This window comes from Lepidochelys kempii, chromosome 7, assembly GCF_965140265.1.
Source record: "Lepidochelys kempii isolate rLepKem1 chromosome 7, rLepKem1.hap2, whole genome shotgun sequence".
Lineage (NCBI taxonomy): Eukaryota > Metazoa > Chordata > Testudines > Cheloniidae > Lepidochelys > Lepidochelys kempii.
The window spans coordinates 69097562-69123891 of record NC_133262.1 but is presented as its reverse complement, the minus strand read 5'-3'; the positions used below and the strand labels follow the sequence as shown (position 1 = coordinate 69123891).

Genomic DNA, 26330 nt, shown 5'->3' with positions numbered 1-26330 from the left:
TTGAGTACCAGGAGCGGGGTGTTCCCTGCTGTCTGAAAACATGTCAGGAAATCTGAAGGGCAAATCTGGTTCATCAGTGCCTACAAATTAAGTGTGGTTTTCACTGAAGGATTTAAATTTCAGTGGGATTTGAGAGTTTAGGGATTTGAGGGATTTAATTGTTTTAGGCTCCTTTGAAAATCCCAGTTTAAGTATGTATTGCTAAGAGTGTCACTGGAGAGTTTGAATCACAGAATATCAGGGTTGGAAGGGACCTCAGGAGGTCATCTAGTCCAAGTCCCTGCTCAAAGCAGGACCAAGCCCCAATTTTTACCCCAGTTCCCTAAATGGCCCCCTTAAGGATTGAACTCACAGCCCTGGGTTTAGCAGGCCAATGCTAAAACCCCTGAGCTATGGTGCATAGAGGTAAAATATTTGCTTTGTATATGAGCCTTCTGAATTTGGGTCATCTTTGCTCACCAATATATTTAGCAAACATGAAAACCATACACTTCATTCCTCATACCCATTAAACAGTTGTCTCTTTATACTTTGTTGCCACAGGCACCTTCCTGTATGTCAGCTGTTGTACTGCCTGGTGTGGTATATATACAATATGGTAATGTATCATACAGCTGTTTCTTTTACCCCCCTTGTTCATATTCAGGTCACTGTTCAGTATACACAGAAAAATGGAGCCGTCATCCCGGTCCGTGTTCACACCATTGTGATATCTGTGCAGCATGATGAAACCATCTCGCTGGAATACATGCGCAAAACCCTGAGAGACTGTGTGATTAAACCTGTCGTTCCTGCCAAATACCTGGACGAGAAAACAATTTACCACCTTCAGCCCAGTGGGCGTTTTGTCATTGGGGGGCCACAGGTGTGTGTTTAGTATTCTTTTGATCTTTCTGCCAATTTTCCTTTTCCCATCATATTGTTCTACAGATTAATTTGTGTCCTCAGCCTGTATTTCTAACAGAAGGGCACAGACTAAACACATGTTAAGAGACCAGTCCTGCACCATTAGAGCCAATGGGAGTTTCACCACTAATTTACATGGGAGTGAGACCAAGGCCTTAATGCACTGGATTCCAAAGAAACCTCTGAGGGCATGGTTATGTCATATATATATAAGCAAGTTGGGCCAAGACCTGCTTTGTGTATTCAGTGTCCAGCCCGGCAAGGTGCTGGGCATCCTCACAAGATCAGGCCCTCAGTCCTTTCTCAGGCAAAACACTCAGTGAAGTAAAAGGGATAGCCAAACATAGCCAAACATTTAGCAGCTGTTGCTTTTCAGAGGTGCTCGGCACACACAACTCTAGTTAAAATCAATGAGAGCTGCGGGTGCTTAGCACCTCTGAAAATCAGACCCTAGCCAGGTTTGTCCAAGAGGAGAACGGGAGGGAGAGATTTGCCGTGTTAAGGCTTAGGAGCCAGGATTTAGAGCTTGATGTGGCATTCATCGAAGTCAATGGCAAAATACCCATTGACTTCACTATTGCAGGACCAGGCCTTTAGTCCAGATTTTGTGAAAAACATCTTCCTAGGCCATTGTTTGTTCCGCTTCCCCCTATAATGCTTCCTTGCATAACTAGGCCAGCACCACATCCTCTTAGCAGGGACATTCCTGACTGTAGGGCCAATTTTCTGTCTATCCCAAACAGACCTACTTATCCTTCATTGTTGAAATTCATTCACTTTATTCAAACCTATCTCAGGTATTTCTAGGGTGGCTGTTACCATAATATCTAAGCACCAGTACACTGGGGTATAAAGCATGTTGCCAAAGTTAGTTCATCATTGTACTATAACCCATATGAGAAATGTAGACTAGAAGTGGTCAGTTCATAATATGACTAATAAAACAAGCTGTGCAGTATTAACGGTCTAACAAGCACCATCAGCATTGACAAATATTGGCCCTATAAATAACGATATGCAGCTCATTGTGGCAACCAACATAAATGCCTACTTTCTTCTGTTAGAGAGACAAGGTGTGTGAGATAATATATTTTATTGGACCCTCTTCTGTTGGGGACAGAGACAAGCTTTTGAGCTACACAGAGCTCTTCTCTCTTCTTCTTCTTGGTCTCCTGGGACCAACGCAGCTATAAATCTACTACTTCCATGTCTTACTCTGTTCTGTCTACCCTTTCATAGACAGAACACCCCAAAAAGGGAAATGGCAACAAAACTAGAAATGGTTAGCTATGGACAGCAGGCTTATAGGGAATCTAAAGCTGTAAACGCTGACTCTGGAGTGTCTGTGTTGCTTACCTCATTTGGACTCTGCCTCACATCTTCAAGGCTAATGATGACTTGCATGTTGGCCTTGGCAATTTAAGAGCTTTGATGAATGCCAAGTTATAATGAAACTTCTAAACACCATTTTCCCAACAGCAGCAGCACCCAGTGGCTCCTTGATTACATCACAACCCCCTTTTAAAGCATGACTCCACACTGTGTAACGTTTACAAATATATGTGAGCTCTTTTTATCACCTTAAAAGAGATCTGTGCTTGAATACATTGTCTCTCACTTACACATCTCATAGTCTCTTATTTGATCCTTCAGTTAAGTCATAATAATGCTAAGTTCATGACATCCCAATCATTCCCACTGCAACTGAATGTGCTACCCCAAGCCTAAATTCTGAATGTACTACAGGATCTAACAGAAGATTCTCAGGGGGAGAGAGCTTATATTCAAGCTCAGATAGCTGTAATTCCATTTTCTGTCATTCAGAAATTTCTTAGTAGAACTGGGCGAACACCCAAAGAGTTTCTGTGAATATTTGCTCAATCTTTCTAAGTAAAGCTTCGGCTCTCCTTTTATATTTCCTATCTGCAAATATTCCAGTGATTGAGTTTTACTGGCTTGAATTCTCTATAAAGAGAATTTCAAGGTTCACACACAAAAATACAAACTACACTTTAAATATGCCCATGCTACATTTTAAATTTCCTCACTCAGGAAATACTTAAGCACTCAGCAAATCTGGGAGCAGTAAGAATACCATGGGACTTGATGAGTTGTAAATGACCAACACAGTTCGAATAGGAATATCAACTGCTCACTGTTAGCAGTGGTGATCAAGGTAGCTGTGTAGATGGCCAGTGGGGATTACTAATGTCTGTTTTATTTTCTCATTAATATACATAATAATCATACGTTTAAAATGACTAAGAACCCTCAAGTCATGTGTATAACTAGTTTAGATAACCTCATATTCCTGTCACTGTTAGCCTCTTCCTCCTTCACCAGTTATCTCTGTTACTCTCATTTGTTGCATCTCGTCTTAAATTAGACTGTGAACTCCTTGGGGCAAGGACTGTGTTTTCTGGATATCTGCACAGCACCCAGGATAATGTGATCTCAGTCCTGACTAAGATCTGTGGGTGCAGCCATGATACAAATCATTATTAATAACAATACCAACATATCCCTAGAGTAAAAATAAAACCACCTGAAAGTGAGTTGGTTCATTTTAAATTGTGAACATGTGTGAGGAAATCAAATACAGTATTTATTGAATTATTCACCCAGCTTTAGATCTTATCCAAAGTAACAGAGCCTGATCCTGCTTCCATTAAGTCAATGGAAAAACTCCTATTGACGTCAATGGAACTTTTTATCTTGCAAGTAGATGCATTTTTTTTTCAGTATAATTCCAGTATAAAAGTCATTTTTTAAGCAGATATTTGGGATCTGGCGGCAGCTAAGAAAGCTTATAATATTTGCCTTTGAAAAAGGCATTAGGAAATAGTGCTGGCAGAAATAGCCATCTTGCAACCTCTTTGCCTGACCGCTAAATGCTCCTCATTAATGTCTTGATCCAAAGCTCAGTGAAATCAGTGGGAGTTTTCCATTAATTCTAGTGGGCTTGGAATCTGGCCCTAAAAGAACATACATAGCCACCCACTGTCATGGTAATTCAATGTGATACCGGTAGATTCATTGTTACAGTTGCACCTCAAGAATGCACAGCTCACTATCTTGCTTTCTAGAAGTCTCTTTGTCTGTGAGGAAATTACTGTATTCATCAGACATTTTAAGCGTTCATTCCTTGGAGCCAGTATAATAACATGATAGTGAAATAGTGGAATTATTTTTTCACAAAAAAGCTATTAGCTAATAAAAGCATGAGAGGTAACGCTTGTTTGAATATCACAGGGTGATGCTGGCGTTACTGGTCGAAAGATCATTGTGGACACTTATGGAGGATGGGGAGCCCATGGAGGTGGTGCCTTTTCAGGCAAAGATTATACAAAGGTGGACCGGTCGGCAGCATATGCAGCCCGCTGGGTGGCCAAGTCTTTGGTGAAAGCTGGGCTGTGTCATCGTGTTCTGGTTCAAGTATGTTCCATTTTGAATCTTGTTGATTTTTGCCTTTTTATTTTTTTTTTTTAAAATACACTTTTCATTTTTACCTTTTCCCTGAAAAATCCTCCTGAGAAATATGGGTTTGTGAGGGACAGAGCTGATGAGGTGGCCAGCACTTCTCAAGCTATCCTGGCCTTGGTTAGTCTGCGATGGGGCAGGTGGGGAGAAATCAGAAGTTTATGGAATTCTGGAAGCTTAGCTTGGAGCTGGACTGAGTTTAAAAGGAAGATCAGGAGAAAGATCTTGTTCTGCTTAGTTCAAGATCATAGTCACTGGGGCTTTCAGCATAGTAGCTTCCTCAGGCCTGGGACTTTTTGGATAGTTTACATTTTACAGGAGGTTATTCTGGATATTTACTGGGTCCATCAGTCTTCTTGTATCGACTATCCCCATTAGGGGTTCTTCTTGCTGTGCTGGAGGAGGGTGTTCTGATACTACATTGTTCTGTCACATGTCCTGCTGGCCATATGAGGCTCCATCCTTGTTTTCTAACTATTGCTTTTGTCTGCCAAAGGTTTCTTATGCCATTGGAGTTGCTCAACCCCTCTCTATTTCACTGTTCACTTATGGAACCTCTCAGAGAACAGAGAAAGAGCTACTAGACATTGTGCACAAGAACTTTGACCTTCGACCCGGAGTCATTGTCAAGTAAGCATGTTCCAGGAGCACACGTATATGGAACAATCAGAGTGAACACCTCCTGGAACTCATCTCAAAGAAATATTGAGGTTACAGAAGGAAAAGAGCTATTAAATCAGCCTGCCCAACCTCTTGTTCTAGTATAGTATTGGTCCCTATAGTACAAAAAAGATGTTTCACCTCTGTACACAAACTGTAACTATTTCTGGACCTAACAATATTCCAGATCTTATAAGAAGCCAGATGTAACTCCCAGTGGTTTCAGCTGGAGTTTTGTGTTCTCAGCAACTACTCAGCCCCTCTCAGAATTTGGCCATGCATAGGGGTTACTACAGCTACATGTGTGTGTTCTGTAGTATGTGTCATGGAAATAGTTTTGGCTCCTAGTAATGTTATCTCATTTTTACTAGAGCTGTTTGAGAAATGGAGACTATTTTTCACAAATATGTCATTGAAAATTGGGTCAAAATTTCCATAAACTTCAATGGGTTTTGAGTCTGGCCCAAAAAGGCTACAGACTAACCCTTATAGCCACGTTCATGGTCATTATTCCATAAAACAAGTTCATTGGTACATTTGCACTTCCAAAATTCAGCCCACTTGCTGGACTGAAAGGAGGAACTAGCCTCAATCAGCAGAACTTCAATGATTTATAGTTTAGTCTAAAGTGTAACACTATTTTCTTTTCTTTTTCTTGAACACTAAGGGATTTGGATTTAAAGAAGCCAATTTATCAGAAGACTGCCTGTTACGGTCACTTTGGAAGAAATGAATTTTCATGGGAGGTGCCTAAGAAACTTGTGTTTCAATAATAATGGGTCCATCCCCAAAGCAGAAGTGAAGAGGATTCTACTAGTCAATAAGATGTTGGCAGAAATCAGCTCAAGGAATTTCAGATTTTAAATGGACAGGATATTCTCATGGGAATTAATACTTACTCTCAATGCCTTATCCTATTTCATTGTCAAAGACACCAAAGGCAGAGTCTGTTTTTATTGTCACAAGAAGACACAATACAGTTTATTTTACTGCTGCTATGTTGGTTCCACTGACAAAGGCAAAATCTGACTAGGACATACAAACCAGCGTTTGGGCCTCAACTCTGTTACAGTGTGATTTTACATTCAAAAGAAAAGGTATTCCTCATGAGTCTAGCTAAGGAGCAGTAGGTCTCCTCACCCTGACTGGACACTAGGAAATATGGTGGGGGGGGGTAGGGGGGGACAGTTTTCTTATAGGAGCTGGTATTGCATACAACTATGGGGCATTTTGCTTGGAAGGGATTCGTTATCATGTAACTGCGACATAGCTGCTCCTTTAAAGGATGTTGTTGGTGCTTAGACCTCCTTCATTGGTGACTCAAACTTTTTCTTCTATACTGACCTTGCAGCAAAAAGCTTTTAGCTACTATGTACTTATAGGGGCTTCTTTTCTATGTGTTTACATCTTAGCACATCAAATTTTGGAGTCAGTGGCTCATCCCAATGTATGGCACATTAGAGCTCCATTGACTTCTCGTGGATTGTGCTAATATGAACACTGCCTAGTAGCGACAGTGCTTTTAAACACTGTAGAGGAGCATGCTGTTAGTACCCTATTTTAATAGATTTTTAAAGGCATGGTGTCAAGGTATCACCCACAATTTATGGAGTTATTTTTCTCCCACTGGTATTTATAACAACAGCCCTTTGGGAGAATGACACTGAAATCTGTTTCTTTATTGAAATGTGCTGTCCGTTACTTTTATGCATACACTGGTTTGCTGTTGGAGCATTGCTCACTTGTGGTAGGCTCAAGGCTTTCACTTTTGACATTGAATGCTATATGGGGACAAAATATGCACATAAAACAACCAGAACACATTGGAAATAAAAATAAAAGGTCCTTATATGTTAAAATTTGGATCTACCAAATTTGACAGCATCTTTAACTGAAAGACTATGATTGAGTCATCCTCTAGATGGTAGTACTACCCACCCTAGGTTTATAAGTCTAACATCTGTAGAAAACACTTGGCTCTAGGCAATGTTCCAGAATAGCTTGAGTTGTGTACATGTTACTGCCAAAGTTAAAAGTCACCAACTGCTTTTTTATTTTAGCAGCTCTGCTTACAAAATGTAGACGTGGGATCTCTGTGATCCAGGCAATAGCTGGTTGAGGGAGAGTGTGTCATTTGTGGACGCACACACTGTGTTGTCTTAAAGCGTGAGTGAAAGGAAATGGGATTAGTCCATTTCTGCAAAGGACTTGGGCCAGTCTTGGTTATATTGGAGTCATGGGTGGGTTTTCTCACTGACTTCAGTGAAATCAGGCTCTGGTCCACTGTCAACATTTCATGTTGATGTAGTAGGCACCAAGAGTGAAATTAATGCTGCTGCAGGGGTTGACCCAAAATGCCACTCAAAATTCACATAAGGGTTAAGGGGTTAGGTGGCCCTTGTACGGGATTTCTGCACTGGAGAAATTTTGCTTCAGGGGAATGCAGTTTCTTTGCACACTGTCTCCTGACTTGTTCTGAAAATGGAAGCAGTTGGAATAATCTAATACCTGACTCATTGCTGTGTGTTTAAGTTTGGTGATCATTAAAATAAAGAACTAATAGCACTGGCTAACAGTAGGCATGATTTAGCCAGGTATTGTGGAAACTTCTCCCCTTTCAGTGCATCTCAAATTCAACATGCCTCCTTCCTATTCAAGGAACAAGCCTCCCCTCTTCAGCATCTGTGCTAGACTGTGCAATGTGTACCAGCTAGAATGAAAAAAACAACCTCAAAACTATTTGTTTCTGTGCGTGTGGCTTGGAACCCACGTCTCCAGAAAAAAGAAATCAGAACATTAATCCGTGTCCTCTAGCCACACAAATGCTTGCCCTTTGGTAGGAAAACATCAAAGTGCAGCTGCACGTAAAAGAGTCATTTGGCCAAAAAAGACACAGTGGGGTTCTGTAGTCGGTCTGATTCACTGATTTCCAGATCAGATTTGCAGAGTTTGTAAATTAAATTGTTATTTGTAACTGCTAGCCCAAAAAATTCTGCCCAGGCTCAGAAAGGCGAGCTGGTTTCTTTCCATCCCATTACTAGTAATAGAGGCCATGACACCTTGGAATACACCTATGCTACTCCATTGCCTTCATATTACACTCTCACTGCCACCTGTGAAAACCCTTTCAGGACTAATGGGGCTATGCAGGTGTACCTGAAGGCATCATTTGAAGACCATGAGCTCACACAGGTGAATTTGATGGCATTTTTTGAGCTTCAGCTGCCCTATGGCTAGTTATGATGCCCAGGATAAAAAGGACTCAGACTGAGTGTCAGGGGTCAGGGCTAGGTATGTTGCAACTCTGTAAAGTCCACTCCCTGTGCTGTGTTGGAACAGCCGAAGGCCTGCTTTAACTTATGCTATCTGCAACTGGCCCTGAGGGTCCAAAAATGGGCTATGGATTGGTGATAGTGTAACCCACACCCCTTCTGGGTGTGGTGTTCTGTCCCATCTAGTGGCACTGGGACCACTTAGAGAGAGAGGGATTAATGAGTCTACTCTACAGCCTTAGCTAAAAGCCATATGGCTTTTAGCTCATGCGGTAGAGGCTCGTGCACTAAGCTCCAAAGGCCCAAGGTTTGATCCCACCTGCCGACGACCAGGGTCTGTCGGCGTTACAGTAGCACGGGAGCACCCTGGCCATGTCCCTTTTCCTCCAGCCACTACCTCTCTTCCCTGCTATGCTAGGAGCACCGAGGGTCAGTGGTATAAGAGCCCCTACATAGGTTCTGCTGTAGGGGGATCATCTTTACCCTGATTGATCTTCCCTGGGTGATTTTTCCATTGTAAGGTCAGATTATCCTAGCAGTGCAATACAAGGCGATCCACTGCATTACCAGATCTGTTCCTGCTCTCATTGATTTCCATACTGGCCAATTGTTGCAAAGTAACTTTAGTTGGATAATAAAAGCCATGCTTTGCTGCTAAGTCATTACAAAAAAAAAGTGCTATAGTTTTTCAAAGACTACCTAATGAACCTTTATTGGCCTACATTGCACCCAAGGATAGACAGTTACTAATAGATAGAGGTTACTAATAACAAGCACGTGACCTGTTCTATTTGCCTCAGGATTAGTATGCAAAAATAAATTGCAGTTCTACACCTGTTCTTCAGCCAGGAACTCCATCAGGAGTCCACAGGCAGCCTCGCCTGCAGTCGTGATCTTTCCATTGCCTTCATTGAGCATTGGCTTAGGACCTTAATGATTTATATCATTATTGGGAGAGGGAGTAAGCCACCATCAACAAAGAACACCCAACCCAATCCTAGAAAGAGCTCAATATACATAAAAAAATTGCTGATACTCTTATAAAAGTGCCATGATCCCATCAGGATCAACTCAAGCTGCTTCATAGGAAATGGTAGCAACAGTTCTGGGCAAGGGAAGCCCATTACATGAAGAAATAAAAATGGCTAAGGATTTTATGTTGGGTACATAAAAACACTGAGCCAATTATATATTTTACCTAGCAGGGTTTGCATGAAAAAAATTATAAGCATGTTAGCAAATGAGTCTTTATATTTTAAATTGCATTTACTAATTTGCTTTTGTTCTTTTGCATATCCTATCACTACTGCTTTTAAATGTGTGATTCAAGAACACACTGAAGTCCAGTCTGTCTGTGGGAAACTGACCTGTTGCTAAGGTCACTTGTCAGCAGGGCGTCCCACCAGAAATAGTGAGAAAACCAGTTTAAACTGCTAGTACAGACAGGAGAAAATTGTTTCCAGCACAACTGGAGACTGTGATTGAGTTTTGGGTTTCCTGTCTGTATGTGGAACTTAAACTTCATAATAGTGGCTACTTTGTATGCCCATGCTTCTTTATACTGTTATTTAAATGTGGAATGGGAATAACAACTAACCATGAGAAGGGTGAATCTTTCATCTGCCCTCCCTTTGTCCATCTTGGAAACTTTCCTCTCGACTGGTTTAGTAGGTAGAGTGGGGAATGTATGCATCAGGAATCCTGGGTTCTATTCCTGGCCCTGCTTGTGTGATCCTTGACAAGTCAAAGTTGTGTCAGTTTCCCTGTCTGTGCAATGGAATAATATGTTCATACCTCACAGGAATGTTATAAGGTGACTGTGTGAATTTGTGACTGGGAAGAGGTTTGAGATCTGTGGGTAAAAAGGTGCTGTAGAAATACTAGTATTAACATTGCAGTTGAGTTTACTTGTAACCGGTACTGCAGATAAGCAGTACTGTCCATAATGTATCCCTGTCACAAGGTCCCAACCCGAGCTGGCTTTCTCAGCTGCCATACCCTTCCATATGCCTAACTGCCAGTTGCTAAGCCTGCCTACAATTCCCACAAGCACTTTGACCCAACTCCCCCAACCCTTTCCAAAGTCTGACAGCGCTACTTGCAGTGACCAAGTGGCTGTCAGTAGTTCTCCTGGCTTCATTTGCTGGAAAGAATTAAAACTCTGCATATACTAATGAACGTTATATCATGGAATAAAACAGACCAGCTAAGGTTCTTCTCATCCGAGAGCCCCAATTTCGCATGACTAGAAATGCATATCCTTTGTTGGCATAAAATACCACCTCTGGTTTCTGGGTAGAGCATCATTACCAAGGGATTAATTTCTAAATATAGAAGGAGAAGTTCTTAAAGTTTAAAAATATGTAGGGTCAGATCCTCAGTTTGTGTAAATCACCAAAGCACTACTGATTTCAATTAGCTATTTACTGCCTACATCCTGGTTGTCCAGAAAGATTCTGGATCAGTCTAATATGAAAGTACATTGATCTACACCAGCTGAGAATCTGGCCCGTGGAGCCTATATACCTTGCAAAACCAGTAATGATGAGTTTGGGATAAAGCCTGTGTGATTGGCAACTGCAGAGCGGTAATGAGGGTAGTAGGAATGCTTCAAAGCCCCATTGGGTAGCTGGTCAGAGAGGTGCCTGTCTGTGTGACATTTTTTACACCTATGATGTTTACGTGAAAATCCACCTCCAAGCATATTTGTGATTAAAGTATTTTTCTGCTTTCTCTTCCAAGCGGTCTTATTTGTTGAGATCTTTGTGTACTGCCGACATCTTTCCTTATCCATTTCCTATTAGTTCTGTGTATGAAAAATAAATAGACAACAAAGGGCCTCTGAGTTTAATTTCTATTTCATCATGTTTCAATGTACAGTAGTTTTGAATCAATAAAACCCATGTCATAAACTGGATCCTATTTCCTGTTAATATTAATTGTAGGAAAACAACTGCTACAAACATGGGGTAACATTTTCAAAAGAACCTGTGACTTAGGCACCCAAGTCCCATTGATTTTTCAATGAAACTTAGACTTCTCATTAGAACAGGCACATTGTTTTTTTTTTGCCAAAAAAAATTCAGTGAAAAATGCAGAGCTGGTGACACCAAAATTATTTTGCAAATTTATATTGATTTTGACAAAGTGTTTCAGTGAAAAAAAATCTGAAAAATGTGAAATGTTTCATTTTGACATTTTCAGAATTAAATGTTTCAGTTTCTTGGTTCAGAAGACCTTTTGGTTTAACATTTTCTTTAATGTTATTTAAAAAATCCCTAATATTTTTAAATGATCAAAATTGAATCAAAACATTTCAATTTTGTCACAATAAAAGTTTCTGTTTGACCCTAAAATAATTTTTGTTGTACTTCTTGATTCACCAAAAATTTCAAAAAAATTCATTTTCAGTTTGACCCAAAACAAAATTTTTACTGTTTTAGAAATGTTAGTGTATTGAAAAATCAGTTATTCACTTAGCTCTACTTCTAAATGCATAAGTCATTTTTGAAAATAGGTCTTAAGGGTCAGAATTGTAAAGGTATTTGGACATTTAAAGGGCTTTCCATAAATTCCGTAACACATTTGTGGGTGATTTTTCAAGATCCCCCTCCCCTTATAACACTGAAACAAACATGCAAAATTAAGGACCCACTTATCCACCCTAATGTGTCAATTAATGGACAGCCCTAAGATGTAGATGGATACTCACTAGGATTTTCAAAAGTGCCTTTTAAAAATGTGGCCTTAAGTCAGTTAATGTGGGATTTTCAAAAGCACCTAAGAGTATTAGGCACCCAGCTTCTATTGAAAGTCAGTGAGAATTGGCCTTCTCATTTTCTTAAGCACTTTCGAAATTTCACCCCAGGGTCAAATTTACAAAGGTATTTAAATACCTAAAGGTGCAGGCAGACAACTCATGGGATTTTTTCCTAACAACCTAAACCGGTGAGGTGCCTAACTTCGGAAAATCCCTCTCGATGCCTACCTACGTCTTTAGGCACCTCAATACCTTTTAAAATCTGGCCCCTAGGCATTTATGAAAATCACACTCTGTAGGTCCTGGTCCTTGGCTTGCTTCAAGTTGGCACAACACAGGGAAGGGACAGGAACAAAGGTGATTATCCACCAACTTTACCCTCCCATCTCCAGGCCAGTCTCTAGCTTAAATCAGAGCAGCCTCAGGGCTCCTTTAGCTTACACCAGCTGTCTATGGCCCCGAGGGAGAGTCCCAGCAGCTAGAGATTGCCAAGACATAGACACTCCACAGACAGAACACACTGGAGAGAAGACCCCTACAGCATGGCTGTGGGGAAGTATTGTCATGGAGAATCCAGAGATTCCCCTTACTTTAGGGGAAGCCTCAGCTGACTGGATCAACTAGCATTGTTGCTGGCTTGCTTTGTCAGACCAGTACAAAGCAGCTGAAGCGAGATGAAGGATCTGGCGCCTTGTCTGTCAGTGCCTAATTCCTGAAAATATCTGGCCCGAGGCCTTGCTAAAATACTTACCCTTCCTCTTGGCTGGGGGCCTACTCGCATTCAGAGTCTTCCACGCTAAACAACCAGTCCTGAGAACACTGAAGTCAATTGCAAAGCTCCCATAAAAGTGCAAACAATAGCTCATTTGTTTGTTATGTCGATCTGGAAACCCATATGCAGAAGTCATGTAATATATCAAAACCACGATCAGCATTTTCACAGATTGCTTCTGTATTTGTTTCCCCATGAGATGTGAAAGTTGGCGCAGCTCCTTAAAGGTATTTAGGTGCTTAACTCCCGTTGAAATCAAGATCTGGGCCTCAGGAGGTCACGTGAGCAACTGATGAGAGACATCTAGATAAAGCTATGCTAGAAGATTTATCAGAGTGAATTTAGCACAAGTGAAAGGGGCTGGTTTGGCAACCCAGGAGGCTGAAGCCATCCTATCTTTATCTACAGAAGGGACAACCTCATGTGTGGTGGTAGTGAGGGCTTTTTGCATATTACCAGAGTAATTCAAATAGAGCAGGTGGAGTCCTGCAAAAACAGTATTCTCCAACAGCCCTTCAAATTCCTAGCAGCTCTCTGGGTCCATGCTGATGTTCCCTTTAATTTGCTACTCACATTCATTAATGTGAACAGGTTTTTCTTTGCATGGAAGTTTTGGGAATGGTTGTAGTTGGAGTGTGTGTGTGTTTTTGTTTTTTTTGGCATGGATAGCTCTTTTCACAGGGAAAGAAGGGGTATTTGCTGTTTGCAATTTATTACATGCTATTCACCATCAATTATTCACCTTTTTATAAAGTCCTCCAATGAGGGAGCAGAATCAATCTTATGTGACTTTAGCTGACCAATCAGACAACATGAATAATGAATAACAAATAGTCAAAGCAAGCAATCTGTTAACAAACTTTAGTCTGTAAACTGTCTGAACTTGGCAAAAACTTACCAGTAAATAGCAGAAATCAGGATTAATATGTGAATGATTCCCAGAGAATGGGTCTGATTCTCCACCGTATTTTAACTTGTGTAGCCATTTACAAAGATACAAAACAGGTGCAAAATGCTAACAAATCAGAATTTTCCACTTGCTTACACAGTGGTAGCATTTAGGGCAGTTCTCCACTCACTTTGCACTGTTGTAACTTGCTACTAAAGGCAGAAAGCAGTGGAAAATCAGGCCCAAAAGGGTTAACTCCATGAATGATTCAACTACCTCTTGCCCTTACCCCTTAACTAACTGCAGTATCCTAAAACCAGCTGAGAGTCTGGCCCATTTTCGCTGAAGTGGGTGAAAACTAGTAGTGAGAGCCATTTTTTTGAGATTTTTCTTTTTAAAGGTGACATAGGCATTTGAAGATTAGAAAATAATAATAATAAGTGATCAAAACGTTTACAGCAAACCAGTGAATTAGTCAGAGGACTTCTCAGTTATGGCAGCAGTGGCAGGGACTGTGGGCACCCCTATCCAATACTATGTAAATAAACATCTTTCCTAGGTGCATTCCTGGCAAGGTCTCCAGTGGGTTCCCAGCAGCTTGGGTAATGTGCATACTCCATGACGGGAGCCTGTTAACTTTGGATAAAGCACAAGCTAAATAACCAGTGACCCAGTGCAAATAGAGCCTTGTCTGTGCTTCCTGCACCTTTGTTTTAGACTTTGAAAGGAAAGAGTAACTACTACCTGCTCCATGGTAGCAGAGATGAAGTACAACTCCCACCTGCTCTGGAGAATGCTGTTTTTCATCAGCGCAGTATGGCTTGTTACAGGTAAGTTGTGACCATTCTTTAATAATACCTTACAGAAAACAATTTTCAACCTAAGATAGGCAGTTACTTCTACCTTCAGGCACCCAAATAGACAAGGCAGTGTCTAAAATGGGTATTTGAGCACCTCCTGCAGTTGGTTTGAATTTGAAAATTGATATCCTCAGCTATCCAAGCTAGAATCTGAACCATAACCATCTGATCTTGCAAAAATACACACAAAGTGATCCCTGCTCTTTTTGCTTTGCTTATTCTTACTGTGCTGCTAGAGATTATTTATTTGATACCCTTTGTCTGTCTGACAGGCAAGGTTTGTTTGTTTTAAATCTCCTATTTACATATTTTACATTTGTCACCTCTTCACAGTGAAACTTGAAGGTAGATTTATCCCTGACAAATGTGATCATAAAGTTTGTCATTTCTTTTCAGGGGAGGGAGTGGTTGTTGTATTAGCCAGGCAAGGTACTAACAAACTTCAACAGGACTTTATTTTTTAAAGTGGAAACCTCTTTTCCAAGCTGCTGCTGCACCCTCAGTAGCTCTCCCTCAGCCTCTTCAACTCCTCCCCCTCCTTCCTGTTCCCTGTCCTTTCAGACTCCCAACAGCCAGTGCTCCCAATTCTAATAATTACAAGCAACATCTAAACACCACAGTGGGTGAGCCAGAGGGACCTAGCAGTAATTTTAAAGGGAGATTACTAGTCATGCATAAGGAGAAGAGTTATCAAGAAGGCTGTGCTGTGGGGCTGTCTGAGCTGCCTTCTGTGCAGCTAAGCGAGGGAGGTGGGACAAGGGTGGCTTTAAGCAACATGTACACCTCCCCATCTAAACCTAGGATGGCCGGGGACAAAAGCAGTCGTCAGCGTAAGTTAAAGCACCTTCAGTCTAACCTACACCTGGCTGATGAAGGCTGGATCAAGCAGCCAGAGGTTGCGGGGGGGTAGGAATTCCCTGGCTTGACCACTTTTCTCTCAAACATGCTCTCTGACATAGGGACTGGGATCTGGGAGTGAGGTAGAGGCTGCTGTGGTGACTCTATGGGATTTACTTTACACAGAGCAAGGGGGAGACATCAGGCTCCCCTTTAAGCTCTTTCTGCCCCCCCTCAAAGGGACTACACATACTTAACCACTCAGGATGAAGTTCACCCCAATGCTGAAGGCCGCACACAAAGCTGTGAGCACCATTAGAATTCTGAACTAGGTGGTGCAGAGGGCCTTGTGCCGCCTTCAGCACTAGGCCAGATCTCACCCTGTGGCTAAAGACAGTATTGTGCTATTAAAACTATGGATAAGGTAGGTAGGGCTGCCGACTTTGGTTGGCTGAATTCCTAGAGGTTTCATCACATGACATCATCTTTAATTAAAAGTTAATCTTTAATTCCTGGAGACTCCAGGACAATCCTGGAGGGTTGGCAACCCTAAAGGTAGGTATTGTGATACTTTTCATTAGGCCAACAAATATATTGGCATACGCAGGCTTGGAGGGCTAGAAAGTCCCCTCAGAGGAGACATTTGGGTAAAATCAACAAAGCTCAGTTTTGCTCATGACTTAAACCAGGATTTAAACCCAGGTCTCCAAAGACAAAAGTCTAGTAGCCACTGCAGTAATAATCCTCTCTCCCCAATGCACTTTATAGGCCAGATTATGATCTGAATTACATTTGAATAATTCTACAATAACGCCTTTGAAATTAATAGTCTGTCTCTAGATTTATATCCATGTCACTGAGAGCAGAATTTGGTCCCATGTGGTAAAAGGACACAGTTTACCTGTTTAGGTCTCAAATCTACCTCCCAGAAATGTCACAAAGTATTCCTGAATGGGGTGAGCAAAATATTAACAATTGCATCTGATGTCATCCTCTACTAAAGGCATTGCTTTGGATTTAACTTCCTTTTAGAATAGTGCATTATGTGGCCTACGCTGTTTGAGTGTCTCTTTAGTTGTGATAATATTGAGAACAGATGCTAGTACCTGTGATATGAGTCTCTACGGAGGAAAAATGTGTGCGTAATAATAAATATAATAAGCATAACTTCCACCCTTCACCTTTTTTAGTGCTCCACTATGATATTTCAACAGGCAGAGAAAAATGTACTTTTTTGATTTTCAGAAGCATCAACAGATAAATATGCTGTTTGTTTGTAGATATTATTGAAGCTGGAACTGCCAATTGTAAAAATGCTGATTTAAGTGATTTGACGCATCAGGTGAAGGTAAAGAACTGGCTTTATACACTCTGTGGTCTCTTAGCTGTATGCATGTATGGGGCTGGAGTTGATGAGGTTTAAGCTGTATAAAAAAACAGGGATTTACATTGTACACTAGTCTGTAACAGTTCCTTTTGCCTAGACCAGAATGAAGAGAGTCCCTTTTAGTTCAGCTGGTAGAGCTAGTCCCTACTAATCAGACAGATGGGAGTTTGCATCTCAGCTGTAAGACTGTACAAGACAAGAGTAAATGCAGCCATGGGCTGGAGTATTCTGCATGGAATTGTGCCTCATCTTTATGTGGACTAACAACATTATTAGGAGCAAATCACTCAGTGAAGAAATGGTGTGGCAGGATGTCAGGACTCTGTGCAGAAGACTCCTTTCACACTGTGGAGAAAGGGTGGAACAGAGGAAGGGAGATGGAGGAGCTGGGATGGGGCAGTCAGATAAACAAATAAATTTATTCGTCTTTCCATTCTCACCATAGAGAAGGTGCACACCCACCACAGGGACAGCTGCAGTTCTGAGGAGTGGTTCTGCTGACAATCCATGGACTGCAGCTTTTTATTCCTTCCACTCATGCCACCTGCAGTTCTCCTTGGTACCACAGTAGCCTTGGGGTATGGCTACACTGCAACTTAAGCCCGTGCTTAAGCCCAGGCTCAAGCCTAACCGCCCTTGCATCTACACCGCAATTGTACTAGCTGAGGGATGACCCAGGGTCCCGGGACCCTGTAGGGCTGGAAGGTAAGAGCTTGTATTACACCAGGACTCAGGGTCTGAGCCCTATTGCTTTGCAGTGTAGATGCAGCCCTGCTTGTCCTGGGAATCTCCAGAAGTATCCCACAATTTCATGGGACAACTTTCTTAGTCTTCTCTATTCCAACAATCTGGAATCCATTCTTTTGAAAATGGAAGCCACTCCCTCCCCCCTGTGAAGGAGTAGCTCAGGCCAGCATTAACCCATTCTGTTCTGATCACTGATCTGCAAGCATGTATCAGAGAGCCTCCTGAGTTTGTAATGGAGAGCGAACCGATCAAGTCTTTTGGAAAGCGAGCTGCTTCTTGATAACGAGTAGGGCAGGCAGTAAAGCTTTCCCACAGTGCACCTTGGTCGTAGGGCAAGAGCGGCCACATTTTGAGGTGGATGCTAGGGACTGTGGGGGTCTGCTCATTGGAGTGTGGATGCCAGAGCCCTAGGTTCGAGCACAGGTTAGAAAAGTCTTAACATAGGGTTAAAATACAATGTAGATATGTAAGCCCAGATTCCCCAATACCAGTCAGCTGTTGGGCTTACATTGCAATGTAGACATACCCTTAGTGCTTAGGCCATTAGGAAATCAAAGCATGGTTGTTCTAACTGATGGAACCCAGATTTGGACTGATTTATTGTCTCACCTCTCTTTGCAAATTCTGTATAATTTTGAGGGCATTAGAGGTTGTGTGGTGGCAGATGTGGGGATAATTGTGTTTAAAATCACTTTTACACTGCTCCTTATACATATATAGTATAAATAAAACAACCAAGGTCAATATCCCAGTGCTCTCTAGCAATAGTGTCTGCATTTATTTATGCAGATTTGTTTATAAGCACACAAATTTCAGGTTTAGGTTAATTATTTTTAGGAAAAAATATCTTTGTTAAGATAATGAAAAACACTATGAGATTTCTCTTTTCTCTGAATTTCATAAGCCTTTCCCACACTAACAATCCATTCTTTCCTTCCTCCACAGAGGTTTTCTCAGTGCTTCCTTGAAATGCTTCCCGATGATCAGAGAACTGAAATTAATTCCCTTGCATGGTTATTGCAACAGGTACTTGATCGCCTAAGAAAGGTTCAAGGGAAAGGTGAGGATTTTACCTTTTATTGGAAAAACTCTTCATTTTTACCTGAAGGGGAATCTATGTTTGTAGTGTATTAGCCAGAGGAATTCTTTGGGCATCATTAATGATGGGTTTGAACCAGAATGTCAGATCCAACCCTCTTCAGCTCTTCCAAAACCCGCTCTCCTGCTCTTTGCTGGCTGACAAAATGAGAACTTACCAGGTCCGAAGTGGAAGCAGCAGGAAAAAATCATGATTAAGTCCCAGCTCCTCAAAGGTACTTAAGCCTAAACCTAAATACCTTTTAAGATCTGGGCCTAAGAAACTTCACAGGGGCCTGTGCTATCAACAGCCTGGCAAGCTATAGATGCTGAACCGGTGATCTCACAACAGCTTGTCCCTTGACCTCAGACAAGCAAGCTTCGATGTGGTTAGTCAATGACATCACAAACGCCTAACCCTTGAAATCAGACCAGAAAGCCAGATGTGTAGAGCCAGCAACCTCAGAGAGGCCTTGCCTCAATTTCTACGCAGGAAGGAAGAGATATTGAACTGGATTTGGAGAAGAATTGTCCAAGCTATGAGTCCTTTAACAGCCTCCTTTTTTCTAGGGGTAGATCTGTCCCCTTGCTGGTCTCCCTCCCCTTCATGGGGACAGAGGGGAAAAAGCAGATCCTGCCACCAGTATCCCTAACCCCATCAAGGGTAAAAGGGCCTCATTAGTTCCGTCTGCCCTCTAGACACGCCGCAGTAGGCTGAGATGCAAAGGGCATCTGAGAGGCAAGAGATGTTCTCCTATGCAGCTCCACATACTGCACACATGTGTGTACATACATCCTTGTCTAGATCGCTATGGGCCTGGTTGGGGACATGGATTCCTTCCAGATACATATATTCTTTGGGTCCAGTTCTCCTCCTTCACCATGTCCAAACACACAAGAGGATGCAATGATGTTTACTGAGATTTTGGAAGCAGTACTGTCCATTTCTCCCATCAAGTCCTTTCTTCACAATCTATATAAAATAGGAGGATATTAGTGTTTACAACTTGGCTTTAGATCAGAGGTTTTCAAACTTGGGGTTATGCCCCTGAATAAGCAGTGAAGAGTATTATTCTGGGGATCACATTTTCTACAGAATCTAAGACAATGTCTACACTGGAGCTGGAAGGTGTAATTTCCTGCTCAGGTAGATATACCCACACTAGCTCTGATCAGCCTAGCATGCTAAAAATATAAATATACCCATGGTGGTGCAAATGATGGGAGGGACTAGCTACCATGAGTATGATCCTGTCTGAAACCTTAAGTAAATACTTGGGCAGCTTGCCAGTTCCAGTCCTTGTGTTGCTGTGTCTACACTAGCCATACTAGTTAGCACACTAGCTTGATCACAGCTAGTATGACTATGTCTCCTTGAACTGGACATTACTAACTTTTCAGCACCAGTGTAGATAAACCCTGAGATGTCAGTAAAAACAAAATGTTTCTAGCCTTTCATGTTATAAGAAATGTAAGTAGCTGCAGTAAGTAGGTTTATTGAATCTGTAGCACTGAGGAATGGGCAGTTTATCATATTTTCCATAAAACTGTGTAACATCTGAATTATTTTAAATGTGATATTTTCAATTTTCTCTGCACTGATTGTAAATGCAAACCTGAGTCATGCACAACATAATGAACTTTTACAACATAACAGCTAGGGCTGGTCGAGAGTATTCTATCAAAACAGTCTTCGATGGAAAATTGTGTTTTTGACAAAACTAATATTTTTGTAGAAAGTGTGTGCTCTGAGCCTCCTGAACAAGACATAGAGACGGAAGCATGGAAGAGAATATGGCCCCTAGATTTGATGTTGATAATTGCATTGAGTGCAATTATGACTTGTTTCAATCATATGTAGCAGGGCTTCTTCTCTGCCTCGGTGGGTCCCACACTTCCTTCCAGCCGTGGGTCGGGTTAGCATCTTGTCTCTCAGAATTCCACCCCCCCCCCCCATATAGTGGGTGGATAAATTCTGTCTCCAAGTGGCCTTCCCATTTCTGGGCCTCACTGCTTCACTGGGGCTTCTGGCCTCCGCGGTGGACATCCAGTGAGAGGAAAAGGGGTGGAGGGTAGTAGCACACTCTACTCCAGGCCCCAACCCAGGGACCCTACAAGTAGCAGCCTCACGCTGCCAGTTTCCAGGAAAGCCGTTAGCTTCCCTGGGTTACTTCCCCATGCCCCTTGGCTTATTGTTCCCACTTTGCTTGGGCAGAGTTCCTCCTGACCCTCCTGCTGGGGGAGGGAGAGCCCCTGGTCTCTGGCAGCCCTTCCAGGCATGGCAGCATCACACCAAATGCATGGCTCAGTCTCTCCCCTCTGATAGGGTCCTTTTCTTCAGGTCTTTGGACCTGGAAGAGTCCTTAGCTCCTATTTAGGGTAGGGTTTTTCCCCAATCTCTACACCTGTGGGGTTCTCCCCTGGTCTTTGTCAACTTTCATACCACTCAGCTCACCTTCCCTCTCACAACACCTATCACCCACACTGACTGGCTGCAGGGAAGGCTTTTAACCCATTCTGGCAGGTTCTTAAATGACTCCAGGTGTCCTAATTAACTTTGAGTAACCCCTGCTCAGTTACTGGGGAAGAGGGACCTGCTTATCCTGAGGCTAATACCTTCCTTCCCTGCACTCTCCTGTAGCCATCTGGCCTGACCCTGTCACACATAGCATAATTTTGTAAGGTTGCCAAATTTCCAATTCTCTGAATTATTTTCTCTTTCTAAAGCTTGCCATGCCTTTACGTCAAAAAATTGCTCTGTCCCAGAGGCTCCCAAAAATGGAGGTCTTGTGTGTGTCAGCATTGACAGCGACCACTACTGCAAGCCAATGTGTAACCAGGTATTGTACACATTTTACAGTTAGTACTATTGTAATTCAGTGCTTTAATACAGTAGCCCTTCTACCCAGAAAGGTAAGTGTGGAAACCTCCCCTCCTCTGGTCTCATCTCTCCTCTTCTTTTCTAACGCTTTCCTGCACCCATCACAGACATCTTTGAATGCTTAGATCACAGTGTTAAGTTTGAAGGCTACCCTTAGCCTAATGTTTGTATGAACATATGTCCATATATTGCTGTGCATTTATTGTCTGTATTGGGGAGAATGATGCTTGGAATAGGAAGGATTTTGCAGAACAGAATCGTGATGTATTTATTTTTAGACCTGTCTGAAGGAAGATTGCATTATGACTTCACATTATGCTTGGTTTTATTGGATTTGTGGGACTCTAAACACCTCAGTCACCTCCTTTGTGTCTCATGGAGTCCTGATACTTAACTTGTTGTTCCCCCTGTTTTAGTTCTAAGTCAATACTCCTTAATTTTACACCTTAAATCATGCCTCCTTAATGTTATTTCCTCCCAAAGTTTGTTATCCCATAACTATTGTCTGTTTATATTTACCTTTCTCTTCATCATAGTTTCAGATCCTTTTAAATTCCTTTTTTTTTACTTTCTTCTGACTCCCTCCAATTTGCCAATTAATATTGTAACTACTGATATGTCACTGCACATATATACAAACAAAGGCCTTGATTTTGCAAACATGTATACATTTATTAACACAAGTACTCTCACTGAAATCCAGTGGACTAACATTACAGTTTATTGTAGTAAACATGATTCAGTGATGTCATCTAATTCATAGAATTTCTTTCATGTGTGTTACACAAGGGTTATGACTTTGGATTTCTGAGACGAAGCAGGGTATATGAGAAATGTGGAGCATCTACTGGTTATTCCTGGACACCAGAACTAGTTGGTGGAAACAGGCTGGCTGAGTGTATCTGTGAGTATTTCTGAAACCTGTTATTATTTAAGACAGTTGTTTGCAACATTTTTTTTCATTTTTGGACCCCTAAAAATTTCAAATGGAGGTGCAGACCCCTTTGGAAATCTTAGATTTCAACCACAGGTTGAAAACCACTGATTTAAGAAAACTCCTTAAAATTCTAATAAGCAATTATTCCAATATGGGTAATAGTACTGTTTTATTTACTGCTGGTTTAGAAATACTGTTAGTTTTAAACCCACAGTAAAGGAAAGGTCATGTGAGAGTTTTTATGTTTCAGTTTTGATCATTTTTCACATTTATTAGCCAATAATCATCCTGGCGCGTGCGGTACCTTTTATGACATTATACCTGAACATATATTCTACTTTGTTCTTGTGTGCTTGATGACGAATGTGTGGATTCTAACATCTTCTGTAGATAGTGTATCCATATCAATGCATGGAATAATATTAGGAGGAGGGATTGACATTTATATTACAGTAGTGCTCAAAGAACCCAACTGGGGACCTGTTGTGCAAGTCACTATGAAAGGCAATTCCTTCCCCAGAGAGTCTAAATAAATAAGATGGACAAAGGGGAGCACACAGAAAGCATTATCATCTTCCATTTACAGATGAAGACTAGAGAGATTATGTGTCACAGACGAAGTCTGGAGAAGAGCCAGGAATGGAACACAGACTTATTAAGTCTTACTTCAGTGCCTTGCCCACAAGGCCATCCTTCTTGTGTTTGGTGAAAGCGTTCCACTCTTAAATATGGAGACTCATTTCCTTTTACTTGAGCTGATTACGAGGGTCAAAAAGAGGAGCAGCTTTATTTCAGACAGCAAATGCTATTCCTGAGCTTCACTTAGTAGGGGTGGACATAGTTTCTCTGGGGCCACTACCCAAACTCCCTTCCCATGCCTAGTCCACTGGTTTCAGATTAGTAATTAATCTCCTTTTGTATTTACAGCCTCACCAGTGGCCGTTAGTGGAGTCGATTCTGCATACTTCCCCACTCACATGTGCTGTCAACAAACAATAGCCAATGCCACTGCTGAAAGCGAGCAGATAGAAATCTTCTTCAGAGAACTTGCTGAGGCTGAGAAGGACATCTCTCAGAAACGTGAAATGGCAATTAATTGTATATTGTGTGGTAACTAGGTATATGGTTCAACAAACATAGCGCAGGCAGGCGGGTTACTATATTTGTAATTGCCATAGGATATTTTAAAAGCTAAAGGCAGGTTAATTCATATCAATCTAATGGGATAGTTCTCAGATCAATGAACGTGTGGCATTTTTAGGAAGGGTTGAAGAGCACATCCATTTTTTGAACTAACTTCAGCCCTTAGATGCGCACAAATATGGAGTTTGCATAGAATTCAGAGCTGAAGCTAAGGCAATATGGTCTATATCCCAACATGTGTATCGTGTAATAAAGAAAGTGTTCAGTTATGTAGATTAAATTTGTTCAGTGCTGATGAAAGATGCTTAATTGACAGCCTTGGAGACTGAAATCTTCTCTTTATCTAGGGAACAGGTAGTGCATGAGTAGTGATAGCGCAAACTTTCTTCATGTCAGTTTAACAATCCTGGACTGATCTTATTCAGCAGTACTACTGCCTTGCCAGTTATTCCCCATTTTGTAGTTGTGCATTTGCTTTTTTCTTCCTAAGTGTAGTACTTTGCACTTATCTATATTGAATTTCATCTTGTTGATTTCAGATCAATTCTCTAATTTTATAAGGTCATTTTGAAATTAAATCCTGTCCTCCAAAGTGCTTGCAACCCCTCCCAGCTTGGTGTCATCCACTTTAGTGGTCTCATGAGTTATTTTTGCCACTTAAGTGACCCTGATTTTGTTGTTTAAGTAGTCTTTACCACTAGTGTTCCCTTTAGTGGTCTGTTGGTTGACTTTAGCCACTTAAATGGCCCCTGTTTTGCCATTTTAGTGTGGTGGCTTCTGCCATTTTAGTGCCCTTTGGGGTGACTTTTCCCACTTAGATGTTCCCAGTTCTACCCCTTTAGTGGTCTAAGAGGTGTTTTTTGCCACTCAGGGAGTCCCATTTTTTCCACATTAGTGGTCTTGGATGTGATTGCCATTTAATTGGACCTGAGAGGTGGTTTTGCCACTTTAGTTGTCTCACTAGTGCTATCTAGTGCTTACTAGTACCATAATAGTGCTATCTTCTGAGGTGACTTCTCCTACTTAAGATATCCAGTTTTAGTTCTTGAATAGTCTCAGTTTTGCCACATTAGGAGACTTTTGCCACTTAAGAAGTCGGGGGGGGGGGACGGACTTGCCACATAAACCATCCCATTAAAGAGCTCACTTAAGTATCTCAGTTTGGTTACTTTTGTCACTTAAGTGGTCTCAATTTTGCCACTTAGTGGGGTGATTTTGGCGTTTAAGTGGCAAAACTGGGATAACTTCCTTGGGAAAAGTTACCCCTGCAACCACTTAAATACCAAAATCACCCTACTAAAGCAAAACTGAGACCACTTAAATCACTCCTGAGCCCTCTTAAAGAGCAAAACTCACCGCAACCAAATGACAAAACAAAGGCCATCTACGTGAAGATTCTGAGATCACTTATGTGTCAAATCTAAGACCACTTAGTGAATACAGGATGATAGCAATGAGATATTAATTACGTTTTTAAAGTAGACACATTTTTAAAAAGGTCATTTTGTTTAAAATTCTATATTTTATTTATAAGATATTAACTTTCCCTTCAGGAAGCTATCCCCTCTCTGTGTGTAAAACAAGCTTGTCTTTTTTAATAGCCTGGTCTACAAATAGAGTGCAAAAAATCCTGAAGTGTTTCAAAATGGACTGTATGCCATAGAAAGGTGATGGTATAACAGTACCTAGAGTCCCATCAATGGTATAAACAGACAGCAAGTCTGATTAAATGAAAGCTTGGAAATTTTGCATTAACTGTTTAGATATGTGTCACGTACTGTTGTGGTAAAAGCTATTTACTCATGTCATAAATATAAAGGGAAGGGTAAACCCCTTTAAAATCCCTCCTGGCCAGAGGAAAACTCCTCTCACCTGTAAAGGGTTAAGAAGCTAAAGGTAACCTCGCTGGCACCTGACCAAAATGACCAATGAGGAGACAAGATACTTTCAAAAGCTGGGAGGAGGGAGAGAAACAAAGGGTCTGTGGGTCTGTCTTTATGCTGCCTTTGCCGGGGATAGACTAGGAATGGAGTCTTAGAACTTTTAGTAAGTAATCTAGCTAGGTATGTGTTAGATTATGATTTCTTTAAATGGCTGAGAAAAGAATTGTGCTGAATAGAATAACTATTTCTGTCTGTGTATCTTTTTTGTAACTTAAGGTTTTGCCTAGAGGGATTCTCTATGTTTTGAATCTAATTACCCTGTAAGGTATCTACTATCCTGATTTTACAGAGGGGATTTCTTTACTTCTATTTACTCCTATTTCTATTAAAAGTCTTCTTGTAAGAAAACTGAATGCTTTTTCATTGTTCTCAGATCCAAGGGTTTGGGTCTGTGGTCACCTATACAAATTGGTGAGGCTTTTTATCCAACATTTCCGAGGAAAGGGGGGGGGTGCAAGTGTTGGGAGGATTGTTCATTGTTCTTAAGATCCAAGGGTCTGGGTCTGTAGTCACCTAGGCAAATTGGTGAGGCTTTTTACCAAACCTTGTCCAGGAAGTGTGGTGCAAGGTTTTGGGAAGTATCTGGGGGGAAAGACGTTTCCAAACAGCTCTTCCCCAGAAACCAGTATTTGTTTGGTGGTGGTAGCGGCCAATCCAAGGACAAAGGGTGGAATATTTTGTACCTTGGGGAACTTTTTGACCTAAGCTGGTAAAGATAAGCTTAGGAGGTTTTCATGCAGGTCCCCACATCTGTACCCTAGCGTTCAGAGTGGGGGAGG

General features: G+C 41.5%; 2 protein-coding genes across 2 annotated transcripts in view; both read left to right on the top strand.

The window, feature by feature from the left end:
* The window catches only part of MAT1A (methionine adenosyltransferase 1A), a 28509-nt gene extending 17278 nt beyond the window's left edge, over positions 1 to 11231 (top strand). Inside the window, exons 6-9 of the mRNA XM_073353268.1 lie at positions 647 to 865; positions 4159 to 4341; positions 4883 to 5016; positions 5714 to 11231. Coding sequence (XP_073209369.1) covers positions 647 to 865; positions 4159 to 4341; positions 4883 to 5016; positions 5714 to 5819 — 642 coding nt within the window. The 3' untranslated portion in view covers positions 5820 to 11231. The remainder of the gene's footprint in view (positions 1 to 646; positions 866 to 4158; positions 4342 to 4882; positions 5017 to 5713) is intronic.
* A 3064-nt stretch (positions 11232 to 14295) lies between these two features.
* LOC140914725 (uncharacterized) lies at positions 14296 to 25715 on the top strand. Its single transcript, XM_073353267.1, has 6 exons — positions 14296 to 14569; positions 16717 to 16784; positions 18516 to 18630; positions 21375 to 21487; positions 22318 to 22432; positions 23393 to 25715. Exons 1-6 carry the CDS (start codon positions 14491 to 14493, stop codon positions 23581 to 23583), a joined length of 681 nt encoding a protein of 226 aa, XP_073209368.1. The 5' UTR covers positions 14296 to 14490; the 3' UTR covers positions 23584 to 25715.
* Positions 25716 to 26330: the final 615 nt, after the last annotated feature.